Source organism: Anser cygnoides, chromosome 11 (assembly GCF_040182565.1).
Source record: "Anser cygnoides isolate HZ-2024a breed goose chromosome 11, Taihu_goose_T2T_genome, whole genome shotgun sequence".
NCBI lineage: Eukaryota > Metazoa > Chordata > Aves > Anseriformes > Anatidae > Anser > Anser cygnoides.
In genome coordinates this window covers 33,953-46,373 of record NC_089883.1, presented here as the reverse complement: position 1 = coordinate 46,373, position 12,421 = coordinate 33,953, and the positions used below count along the sequence as shown (strand labels likewise).

At 47.1% G+C, this 12,421-nt stretch overlaps 2 protein-coding genes across 2 annotated transcripts in view; both read left to right on the top strand.

Annotated features, from left to right (window-relative positions):
• The window catches only part of IQGAP1 (IQ motif containing GTPase activating protein 1), a 56,977-nt gene extending 52,154 nt beyond the window's left edge, over window positions 1-4,823 (top strand). Inside the window, exons 37-38 of the mRNA XM_067003553.1 lie at window positions 635-743; window positions 2,493-4,823. Of these exons, the coding sequence (XP_066859654.1) occupies window positions 635-743; window positions 2,493-2,606 (223 nt within the window). The 3' untranslated portion in view covers window positions 2,607-4,823. The remainder of the gene's footprint in view (window positions 1-634; window positions 744-2,492) is intronic.
• Window positions 4,824-7,312: 2,489 nt separating this feature from the next.
• On the top strand, window positions 7,313-11,612 carry LOC136791673 (uncharacterized). The gene is made up of 5 exons (XM_067003634.1): window positions 7,313-7,328; window positions 8,369-9,074; window positions 9,161-9,216; window positions 9,445-9,507; window positions 9,608-11,612. The coding sequence occupies exons 1-5, from the start codon at window positions 7,313-7,315 to the stop codon at window positions 9,745-9,747; spliced, it is 981 nt and encodes a 326-aa protein (XP_066859735.1). The 3' UTR covers window positions 9,748-11,612.
• The last annotated feature ends 809 nt before the right edge of the window (window positions 11,613-12,421 follow it).

Here is a 12,421-nt window from a genome sequence, read left to right as displayed (position 1 = left end):
TGAAGACATTGTTTTGACCGTGTAGGCTGGCACAGGGCCAAGAAACCTCATATTGATTGGTCGCTTAGCAGTTCTCTTATTTCTGGTTAAACAGGAGCAGATCGCTGGTAGAGAAGTTTATCAGGGTTTAAAGATGACACCATCTTCCCCCCTGCAGCCCCACACTCCCAGTCATGGAAGGGTACCTCCTTAGGTGAATTGCTACTATGGTTAATAACTCTCACTGCTGAAAAATCAGCTTAATGCTAGCCTGGGTTTGTTCAGATGCATTTAGCTAGCCTTGAGAAAGTGGTCTATTTTTTTTTTTTTGCAGGATATAGAGAAGTGGCCTGTTACTAAATTTTTTTTTGACCCTGAATTGAATGATTTTGTACTCTGCACTAAATGGGGTGTGGATGTGCGTGCGCTGAAGTAGGTTGTGCTTGCACGAAGATGTGATCTCCCAGACATAAAACTGTTAGGCTTCCATTTGTTGTTGTGCTGGGTCTTGTTGGCTTTTATGGCATCATTCCAAATGGAGATAGAGTTAGAAGTTCCGAACAGAATTCTTAAAAAAATTATATTCAGATAATTATGTCATTAGGAACTGCGTGTTCAGTAATGAACTGTGATTTTTAATTTCTCAAATATACAGGTTTAAAAATGTGATATTTGAAATCAGTCCGACGGAAGAAGTAGGAGATTTTGAGGTAAAAGCAAAATTCATGGGGGTACAGATGGAAACCTTTATGTTACATTATCAGGTAAGAACTATCCTGTTTAATAATGACAGTGTCTGGTATGTGAGTTCCATGGGATGTACGTGACCAGCAAATAGCTCTTTTGCTTGCCAGACTCTTTATCAAAATTTTAATGACATACATTCTGCCTGAACGGTGTGAAAAGCTGTCTCAAAAACAGACGATCAAGTGAAAAAGATGCAATGCAAATGGAGAATTCAGACTAATTTGTTTCTTTACTAATGAAAGCTTGATCTCTGTCTGTATTCCTATTTACGCTTATATATGTGCACATACATGTACATGCATGAGCACTTTCAACAACCTCCTGCTGTAGCAGAAAGATCAGGAGCCTGTGTCAGCAGTCAGCTAGGCTTGGGTGTGTTGACATCAGCTACTTGTAACTTACGGGTATTCTTTCTGCCACCTTGCAACTACTGGTTTCTTTAGCTGTAGAGTCCTCAACCTTTCTTTACACCAAGCTACCGAACAGGAATACAGACTGAACTTGTGCTGCGTGGTTCCCATTCTTCTTCCCACACTGGTACTGTTATGTCTGGCATCTCTGTCTACATCTGTGTGTCTGCCAAAACTTGGTCCCCAGGAATCGTTAGGTATGTTAATCATGGATGTCTCAGGGATCTTGAAACAGATTGTGTGTAGGAGCACCCTACACAGTGTAGATAAATCTGTGTCACACTCCCTAATCAGCTGCTGGGAGGGACAGCTGTCTTGCACATCCCATATGTGTGCTCTGAGAACACCTGTAGCTCATTCCAATTCTAATCCATTGAAGCTGGTCACAAACTCTTTTGTTCACGTGGCTACCTGATGTTACTCGGTCCTCAAGTACGTGTTGCTGTACTGATGGGTCTTTGTAGAACTGCTGTTCAGAAACAGCACGTGTTCTGAGAGGGGAGTAATGAGGAAACTGCCATTGCTTTTCCAAATACAGCGTTAGCGATGGCTTCGCTTGCGTTGCCAAGATTTTATAGAAAGTAGCAGAAATAGTTTTCTGATATTTACTCCAGCATCACCCAGGCTACACAGCTGCAGGAGGCAAGTTCATATTTCGCAAAACATGCAACATTACTTTGTGGTAGCGCAACCTGAACACCTTCTCCAGTATGTGGTGTTCAAGAGTGAGAGCTGCTGAAAAATTCATTGCCGAGATGAATCAGTGCAGGTAGTCTTATTGCTTTGTCAGGTGCGTCACAGACAAGAGGAAAGTGCAACTAGAAATACTGCGTAAATAATGGAGAACTGGAATCGGCATTGTGTATTTAGTACTAATGGAGGTGCCGTTTATTTCTCTGACTTCAACTGCTGTTTTAAACCACCTCACTGAGGTCTAAGGCAGATAAGCTTTTTAGAAAGCCATACTGTGGAATGCTTTAATGTTTCATGGGTACGTGATAACATTAGGCATATGGAAGTGGGACCCTTTTTGAAAATTAAACTTAACGGCTGTTATGCGAATGAAAGTCCGATGATGTCCAGACCTGAAATACAGCTTTCTTGGAATTGCTTTCTAATTCTGCCCTTTTGTAATTTTTATTTTCTGTACGCACAGATTAAAGATCTGCAAAGTCTTAGTGCATGCAAAATAGCAAAATATGTTGCTTGATGATTTGGTCTTTAGCTTGCTTGTTTTTCTAGCTTGTGCCATGTGCTTTGTGATAGGTATTCCTCAAAAACTTACTGTTTCACAGGGTCTTGTATAGTCATAAGCTGTCGAGGATTACTCACTCATAAGCGTATTCTCTTTGACAGGATCTTTTGCAGCTGCAGTATGAAGGCGTTGCAGTCATGAAGTTGTTTGACAGAGCAAAAGTAAATGTCAACCTTCTGATCTTTCTTCTGAACAAGAAATTTTATGGGAAGTAACTGACCTCTGCTGGCAAGTCTGTGAAAGGGGAGATAAATAGAAACCTGCATATATGACTTGTAATGACTTAGTTATGCATCAGTATATGCCCATACCTTGCTAAAATATATCAAATGTATTATGACGAAGGACTAAGAACCTCTTGTGAATTGACAGTGCTGACTGAGTCTGTAGGGTATTGCTTCTTGTACCTTTATGACCTTTATGTTCTACTTGGAAGGTCCCCTGAGAATGTATTTTTATATGGCACTGGGGATTAAACTATTAATAGGATAAATTTAGGGCTGCTTTATTTGCCTAATCGTGTTCTTTATAAGTCTTGTATTCTGGTTATGTGTACAAAGAGAAAGATGGCACTATAGAGCAATTGATTTATTGATTTGCCTCATGAAGGAAAAAAAGAGTTGCAGATTGTATTCGGACTCCAGTTACTCTCTAACAGCAATGACTGCAATTAAAAAATGGTCAAAGTCCAGGTAATCCATTTGTTTGTGAACTTGTGGTGGTGATGACAGCAAGCCAATTGCTGAGAACGCATAGGGTCTGGAGAATCATGAAGTGTCATAAATGGTTGCTGAACTATTCACGAATATGTGTTATAGACACACAGAACAGCTTTTGTGTCTTATTTTTCTTCATTTGTTTCTCTTAATGACACTATAATTTACAGATGGCCCATTACATAGAAGGACTGTGGAATTCATTTATTACTGCATAAGGATGAAAAGAAGCCTTTTGGGAGGGGAAACTTTGAAAAATTCTTAAGATGTTAGCTTTTAGTGCTGCTTGCAAAGCATTTAAAATGTATTTTTTTTCCGGTTTAGAACAATGTTCCATATATCTTTATCTGATTCAATAAATGTTAAAGCTCTACCTGCAGACTTGCCAAAAGTTCCCTTGGGGGAAGACAACTATCTTAAATAGGTCAGTCTTTAAAAAGTTAAAATTTTCTAGCTCTGTCGATGTCCCCATTTGTTTTACTATTTAGTGGATTTTTCAGCACAGTGGTGGTGCTGGCTGTTCTGCTAGATTCAATAAGAATACAGAGACTCTTAAATAAATAAATCCAACCCTAAACTAATTGTTTGTTCTGCCCCTTCTTCCACCCCTGTTTTCTTCTTAGTATTTCCATTTTTTTAGAAGGGACATAACTCTTAATTGCAAATTTCAAGTTACTCATGTGTCACTTTCACTGTTCTTTCAGATTACTGAGTTAGGTTGAACTGCCTTATCTCTGATCTACGTAAGCACTAGTTCATTGGCCTAGATCTTTGCTTATAAAAGCCACTCACAATATTTGAAATGGTTACATTCCTGAGGATAACCTTTCTGTAATCCTTTAATAAGCAATTATGTCTTTCAACCTGCTAACATCTAGACTGTATTAAATACCATATTTTAATGTTGGTGCATGTGGGGTCCAACCCAATAACAACAACAAAAAAAATCCTTTTCTTACATACCAAACCGAAGATAGATCTGTACAGTGTAGAGCATCTGAAAGAGGGAGACTTCAGAACTGGATTTCCACTGCTATCGAAAAAAGAGATGTGAAATGGGATAAAGGTCTTGCCTTGGTTTTTAATTTTTTCTTTAGCTGCTTCTGAATTTGCTGTAACATAGAAGGACTTAAAAATTGCATTCCTTTGATCTGGGGATGGTGAGAATAATGGTGGAATATTATTAAATATTACTAAGAAAATGCAGCTGTATTCTGCAAGCTCTTGAATCACAGAGATCGATTCCTCCATTTTTTTTTTCTAAACAGAATACTTTAAATATATTTTTTTAAACTACAGCTGTGGTCAGATCTGGGAACAAGGTAATGAGGTATTAGCAGTTATCTTATCCTAATGAAGGAAAACATCCGTAACAAGTGATTTACAATACTTGCCTCTTGCCTAGAATTGGCAAAAGTTGGAAAAAAAAAAAATGGTTGGTTGAAATTAATCTTAAAAAATGGAAGGAGTCTACTCATTTTAGCTAACAGTATGAAACGAGAGGTTTTCTCTGAAAGGAAAAACTATTAAAAGATCCGGTCTCAGCACTGAGTTACATGTATTTTATAATTTATTGGTGGCTTAGCTTTGCTTACTCCTTTATGCCACTGTATTTATGATGAAAGTAGCTACGCGTACAAGGCATGTCTGTCTTTCTTTGCTAGTAAAATTTGCCTTTGTAACTCACATCTAAGTAAAAATTCATTTGTCCCCATGGCTGTTGTGTGCAATCTTTCCCAGAGGAGGCGGCCCCCCAACACAAGAGCCAGGCCCTGGGAGCAGCGTGGCAGCAGCAGGCAGGCCCTGCTGAGGAGGACAAGCATTGTTGGGTGGCACCACTTGCCCTGCTCACACGTCTGAGCAGTGGTGAGGGAGCTCTCTGTTTGCTTCCATCCTTGTGAAGGGTTGGAGGGAGACCTAAGGGACATCTCTGAGAGGGGTACTGGATGGGGGCACTTCAGAGCTGTGGCACAGGTGTGAGGCAGTGGCAGAGCAGTGCAGGATGGGCTGGAGTTGCCGTGGACCCGAACAGGGGACAGTCGTGGCAGAGCTCCAGGCCTGCGTTGGGGAGCCCAGGGCTGTGCTCCTTCCTCACTCTGAGGGTACTCGTTTTCAAGGAATGCTGGTATTTTTTTAGTCTCGGGAGGAGAAGTTGAGGGGGAGGCTGGGTGCCAGGCCAGGCACCAGCAGTGCTATTGGCGACTCCAGGGGTGGCCCCTGTGAGTGAGGGAAGCAGGGCAGGAGGTAATGGGGATGTGGCAGGGAAGCTGAGAGGGGGTCCCACCAGGTTTGACACAGGATTAAATGACAGAGCGCATTGCGTCCTGCAGTCTGTCAGACAGCATACACTTTGGGCTCTGGGCTTCCTCTTGGCCACGGTGGGTTCATTATTATTACCTCCCTTTTTTGTCCTGGTAAAAAAATGTAGTGTTTCAGACTGCCGCCGCTCAGCTTCCCAGCCGCGAGCGGCATGTTGCTCAAGGCAGATATTTCCTCCCTGACGCGGCGTGGGGTGCAAATTTCTGCCGTTTTCGTTTGTGCTTTTTCCGGGAAAACGGTGTGGGAAGCCGTGCCTGCCGTCCTCGGGACGGCACCTGCTGGCAAAAAGTGGGTACTGCAGGCTGAGCGGCTCCGCACATGCGCGGTGGCGCCCGGGCGTCCTCTGCCCCCACCTGCTGGTGGAAGGTGCGTACCGCAGCCTGAGCGGCGCCGCGCATGCGCGTTTCTTTCCTGCGAGTGATTTGTTACATAGAGTTCTTTTTTTTGGCGTGTAATATGTTATGCTCCTAGACTTTTCTTCCTGTGTAAAACAAAGGTTGAGGTAGTTCCAGCTGAAAAAGTTTCAGCTACTTGCTTGGTCATATCGTCCTTTCAATATTCAAAGCTGAAGCAAAAGCATGGGGATTGTTGCTTCTAGAGAAACACCAGTTCTTGTCTGCACTCTGCATGCTGTTGAGCTAAGCTAGGAAAAAAAATAAAAATAAAAATAAACAGCTGCTGCTCCTCCTGCTCGCTTTCTACTTTCTTGTGCTTTGCCCCTCCCCTTTCCCAGGAGATTGGGTTTGGGTGCTGGGCGGGGCCAAACGGTATATGAGCTCCAGGCATGCCATCAGAGAGCTCATTCTGTCTGGGCTGCGCTTTGGGGGTAAGTGCTATGTTTTCCCTTTAGTCAGTTGCATGCAGGGTTCTTTAGGTGGGTCAGAGTCTATGGACTGATACGTTTCCAAGTAGAGACCGGTATGTCCTTTTGAGGTAAGGACTAGTAGGATCTGTTAGAGTAAAACAGTCTATATAGTACTAGGTGCATGTATTGCAAGCAGCTCCTCTTCAGGTGAGTAATTGTTATAGCATGTTTACGGATAGGATGGCGATCTTACTTTGTGTGTTTGCTTTGTGGTTGTGGGTCCCTTATGATTTCTGCAGAATTGCAGGGCTTACTTGTGAGTCTTTGCCTGTATGTCAAATATTATTGAAGTTACAGCCTTGGTGGCAAAGTGATGGAGCAGGGTTTAGGAGATAAGTGTCATCGAAGCTCCCTGTGTAAGCATGTATCTGAAAAGAGCAGCAGTAGGCGTGTAAGGGGTAGTCTTTTTCAGGGTTAGGGACAGTTTGTTATAGTTTTGGAGCTTTTGCTTGCGGTTTGTGTGGCTGTAGAGTTTTAGATCTTGCAGCCTTCTAGATTTTAAGCGCTTGGAATTCACGTAATAGAGGCGTGCTTAGGAGGTGTTGCCGGCTAACTCGTTTTTAAGAAATGGTGGGGTACGGTTCCTCGACTGCATGAGCATGGTAGTATTACTAAGAGACTGAGCAAGGTCCCCTTTTTCATCTCTAAAGGGTAAGTCTGTGATTGCTGCCGTCTGGGCACATTTTCGTGCCCATCACTACAGTTATTTTACTACATCAAATAGAGTAAAATTCCAGTTTCTCTTTTGGAGGTGCTCTAGGTGGCTTCAGAGAACGGGTGGAAGCATCTGCCATGTGGGGGTAGGTAAGCGGCTGAGGTAAAGGAGGGGATGAGAGTAACTGTCCTGAGGGTGCAGTGGCTTTTGCTGCTGTGGTTGATTTCTGTTCTGCTTATCAGGTGCCACAGGCAAGGTGGGCTGTGATATTCTTTAGAATAGGAGCAAAGCAGGTCACTGGAATGCTGTTTGGTTCCTGAGAAAGGTGTTGCAGAGGAAAAAGGTGGTCTGGCGTGGCAGCTCCTGATGGTGGTCGTCTTCGGTAGGTGCAGAGGTGCCTGAAGCCCCATGCCGTGGAGCCTGAGCACGCCTTGCTGAGGATGAAGCCTGCTTTCCAGCAGTTCCCAAAACTGTGTTGAGGCTGAAATGGTGTGTCTGTGTTTGGGTTGGGGTTGCACCTTGGTGAGTGTAGGGATAGGATTCAAGCTGGTGCAGCAGAGGGCCAGGCTCCATTGTCCTGTAGTGTGTTTTGACCCATCGGCATAGCCTTTTGGTTTTCAGATAGCCTACTCAAGCACGTGGTTTGTCCTGCGAGTGATGTTATTGCATGGAGTTGGTGTTGTTTTTTTTTTTTTGGCGTGTGATCTGTTATGCTCCTAGATTTTTCTTTCTTTGTAAAGAAAGGTTTGAGCTAATTCCAGCTGAAAAAAAATCAGTTATTTGCTTGGTCATACTGTCCTTTCAATATTCAAAGCTGCAGCAAAAGCATGGGGATTGTTGCTTCTAGAAACACCCCAGTTCTCTTGTCTGCAGTCTGCATGCTGTTGAGCTAAGCCAGATTAAAAAAAAAAAAAACAAAACAAACAAACAAAAAAACACAGCTGCTGTGCTGCTCCTGCTCTTTCTACTTTCTTGTGCTTTGCCACTCCCCTTTCCCAGGTGATTGGCTTTGGGTGCTGGGCGGGGCCAAATGGTAAATGAGCTCCAGGTATGCCATTAGAGAGTTCATTGTGCCTGGGCTGCTCTTTGGGGTAAGTGCTTTGTTTTTCCTTCAGTCAGTTGCAGGGTTCTTTGGGCAGGTTGGTGTCTATGGATTTCCAGATTTTAAGTGCTTGGAAATCACTTACTAGAGGGATATTTAGCAGAGGTTGCTGGCTCACTTGTTTTTGGGATGGTGGGATCCACTTGTGTTTTTGGGTTATATTTGAATCTCTAGACGTATGAAGCCACTTGTGTAACTCTCCAGAGGACTAAAAAGAGCTTGATTACACACTACAAGAGGCTTGACCACGTAGGCGCAGTATTACCAAGAGACTGAGCAGGGTCGTATCAGAGTTGCCTTTTTCATCTGTAAAGGGTAAGCCTGTGATTGGCCCGGGCACATTTTGGCGCGGCGCCGCCCGGGCACATTTTGGCGCGGCGCCGCCCGGGCACATTTTGGCGCGGCGCCGCCCGGGCACATTTTGGCGCGGCGCCGCCCGGGCACATTTTGGCGCGGCGCCGCCCGGGCACATTTTGGCGCGGCGCCGCCCGGGCACATTTTGGCGCGGCGCCGCCCGGGCACATTTTGGCGCGGCGCCGCCCGGGCACATTTTGGCGCGGCGCCGCCCGGGCACATTTTGGCGCGGCGCCGCCCGGGCACATTTTGGCGCGGCGCCGCCCGGGCACATTTTGGCGCGGCGCCGCCCGGGCACATTTTGGCGCGGCGCCGCCCGGGCACATTTTGGCGCGGCGCCGCCCGGGCACATTTTGGCGCGGCGCCGCCCGGGCACATTTTGGCGCGGCGCCGCCCGGGCACATTTTGGCGCGGCGCCGCCCGGGCACATTTTGGCGCGGCGCCGCCCGGGCACATTTTGGCGCGGCGCCGCCCGGGCACATTTTGGCGCGGCGCCGCCCGGGCACATTTTGGCGCGGCGCCGCCCGGGCACATTTTGGCGCGGCGCCGCCCGGGCACATTTTGGCGCGGCGCCGCCCGGGCACATTTTGGCGCGGCGCCGCCCGGGCACATTTTGGCGCGGCGCCGCCCGGGCACATTTTGGATCTTAGATCGAGCTAACGAGCAGCTGAAGTAAAGCAACTGGGAAGACAGGTATTGCAGCAGGTACGCTGTGGCTGTGAGGTGCCTCAGGGGGTGCTTTTCTCTCGTCCCTGCAGGTGCTTGGTGCAGTCTTGGACAGGGAAATCCCCGTGTCACGGAGCAGTGAGGGAAGGTGAGCGTGTTGTCAGCCTGGTCGTCCCTTAACCAAAATGAAGGGACGTAGTGGGTTTATGTGGCAAGGTTTTGGTAGCAGGGGGCTCTAGGGGTGGCTTCTGTGCGAAGAATCTAGAAGCTGCCCCATGTTCGGTAATGGCCCCGCTGCTGAGCGGAGCCCATAAGTGATGTTGTTTGCGCGTCTGTGAGAGCATGTTTAAGACAGGAAAAAAAAAAAACCACAAAGACGCTGTGCCATGCAGCAGCTGGGAGAGCAAGAGGAGTGAGGAACAGCCTTGCAGGCGCCAAGGTCAGTGAAGAAGGAGGGGGAGAGGTACTCCAGGTGCCGGAGCAGAAGTCCCCCGCGGCCTGTGGCGAGGACCATGGTGAAGCAGGCTGTCCCCCTGCAGCCCACGGAGTACCACGGTGGAGCAGGGTTCCATGCTGCAGCTGGTGGAGGAGAGCACGGTGGAGCAGGTGGACCTGCACTGATGGAGGCTGCGGCCTGTGGAAGACCCTTGCCGGGGCAGATTCCGGGCCGGACCTGTAGACCGTGGAGAGGAGACCACGCAGGAGCAGGTGAGCTGGCAGGAGCTGCTGCCCGTGGGGGACCCAGGTTGGAGCAGTTTGCTCCTGAGGGATGGACCCCGTGGTATGGACCTACATCTGGAACAGTTCTGGAAGAGCTGCTGCCTGTGGGAAGGCCATGCCAGATCAGTTGACCAAGGACTGCATCCTGTGGGAGGAACCCCACAGCACAGGGGATGAGGGCGTCCGAGGAGGAGTGGCGGCAAAGAAGCGCTATAGACTGACCATAAACACCGATCACCTGCACCGCTGGGGGGGAGAAGGTGGAAGAGGGTGGCTGGGGGGGAAGGTGCTTTTGGTTGCTTTCGTTTGTTTCTCGCTTCTCTACATTGCGTAGTAATAAGCAATAAATCTTTCTGTCTTTCTATGCTGAGTGTGTTTTGCTTATCACGATATTTACTGTGTAATCTCCTCATCCTTATCTCAACCCTTGAGCCCTTTTTCCTTGTATTTTCTCCCTGTCCTTCTTTGAGGAGGGAGAGGGAGAGAGCGGTTTTGGTGGAGCTCGGTCGCCTACCCCTCTAAAACCACCACAGGGGAAGATGTTCAGGTGTTTCCCTCTGAGGGTCTGAGGTGAGGCTGTTTGTCGCTGCAGTTGTCGCTGACTGGTTGTCGCTGCAGTTTTTTTAACTACATCCAATAGAGTAAAATTCCAGTTTCTCTTTTAGAGGTGCTCTAGGTGGCTTCAGAGAACGGGTGGAAGCATCTGCCACGTGGGGTAGGTAAGCGGCTGAGGTAAAGGAGGGGATGAGAGTAACTGTCCTGAGGGTGCAGTGGCTTTTATTGCTGTGGTTGCTTTCTGTTCTGCTTATCAGGTGCCACAGACAAGGTGGGCTGTGATAGTCTTTAGAATAGGAGCAAAGCAGGTCACTGGAATGCTGTTTGGTTCCTGAGAAAGGTGTTGCAGAGGAAAAAGGTGGTCTGGCGTGGCAGCTCCTGATGATGGTGGTCGTCTTCAGTAGGTGAAGCGGTGCCTGAAGCCCCATCCCGTGGAGCCTGAGCACGCCTCGCTGAGGATGAAGCCTGCTTTCCAGCAGTTCCCAAAACTGCGTTGAGGCTGAAATGGTGTGTCTGTGTTTGGGTTGGGATTGCACCTTGGTGAGTGTAGGGATGAGTTTTAAGTTGGTGCAGCAGAGGGCCAGGCTCCGTTGTCCTGTAGTGTGTTTTGACCCATCAGCATAGCCTTTTGGTTTTCAGATAGCCTACTCAAGTACGTGATTTTTCCTGCAAGTGATGTTATTATATGGAATTTATTTTTTTTTGTTGTTTTGGCGTGTGATCTGTTATGCTCCCAGATTTTTCTTTCTTTGTAAAGAAAGGTTTGAGCTAATTCCAGCTGAAAAAAATTCAGTTGCTTGGTCGTATTGTCCTTTCAATATTCAAAGCTGCAGCAAAAGCATGGGTATTGTTGCTTCTAGAATCACCCCAGTTCTCTTGTCTGCAGTCTGCATGCTATTGAGCTAAACCAGATTTAAAAAAAAAAACACAACACAGTAAACAGAAACAAGAAACAAACCACCACAGCTGTTGCTCCTGCTCTCTTTCTACTTTCTTGTGCTTTGCCCCTCCCCTTTCCCAGGTGATTGGGTTTGGGTGCTGGGCGGGGCCAAATGGTATATGAGCCCCAGGTATGCCATTAGGGAGTTCATTGTGCCTGGGCTGCTCTTTGGGGTAAGTGCTTTGTTTTTCAGTCAGTTGCAGGGTTCTTTGGGCAGGTTGGTGTCTATGGATTTCTAGATTTTAAGTGCTTGGAAATCACTTACTAGAGGGATATTTAGCAGAGGTTGCTGGCTCACTTGTTTCTGGGATGGTGGGATCCACTTGTGTTTTTGGGTTATATTTGAATCTCTAGACGTATGAAGCCACTTGTGTAACTCTCCAGAGGACTAAAAAGAGCTTGATTACACACTACAAGAGGCTTGACCACGTAGGCGCAGTATTACCAAGAGACTGAGCAGGGTCGTATCAGAGTTACCTTTTTCATCTGTAAAGGGTAAGTCTGTGATTAGCCCTGCTGGGGCTGCTGTGTGTGCATGGCTTTTTGGCATTTGTGGAGCTCAGTTGTTTTTTTTGTGTGTGTATGGTATTACTTTTTTTTTTTTTCTTTTGAGAGCCAAATAGTGTGTGCGCTGAGCGTGGTTGGCAGGAGGAGGTGGGGAATTGTCTGGCAGGGGAGCTGTTCAGGACTGGTAGGTTTGGTTTCTAGGAGCGTGCGGCATCCTTCCTGTGCGATGCCACTGATTGTTGGGCAGGAACGTTCCAGCTCGTGTGTCTTAAACAACGTAGCTTGTGCAGTGTGTGTTGTGTGGCCCGGGCAGAGTTTGCCGCGCGCTGTGAGCGAAGAATCTCAGTTCGAGCTGGTGAGCAGCTGAAGTAAAGGAGCTGGGAAGAGAGAGGTATTGCAGCAGGTACGCTGTGGCTGTGAGGTGCCTCAGGGTGTGCTTTTCTCTTGTCTCTGCAGGGGCTTCATGAAGTCTTGGACAGGGAAATCCCCGTGTCACGGAGCAGTGAGGGAAGGTGGGAGTTTTATCAGCCTGGTGATCCCTTATCTGAAGCGAAGGGAAGACATTCAGGTGTTTCCTTCTGAGGGTCTGAGGTGAGGCTGTTTGGGACAGAGGAGCAATGTGGCAGGTGGT

Excerpts from the sequence above, each read along its gene's own strand:
- LOC136791673 (XM_067003634.1), top strand. Across the intron at positions 9,075-9,160 it reads CGAGCTAACGAGCAGCTGAA|GTGCTTGGTGCAGTCTTGGA; the intron begins GTAAAGCAACTG and ends TCGTCCCTGCAG. Across the intron at positions 9,508-9,607 it reads ACAGCCTTGCAGGCGCCAAG|CCCACGGAGTACCACGGTGG; the intron begins GTCAGTGAAGAA and ends GTCCCCCTGCAG.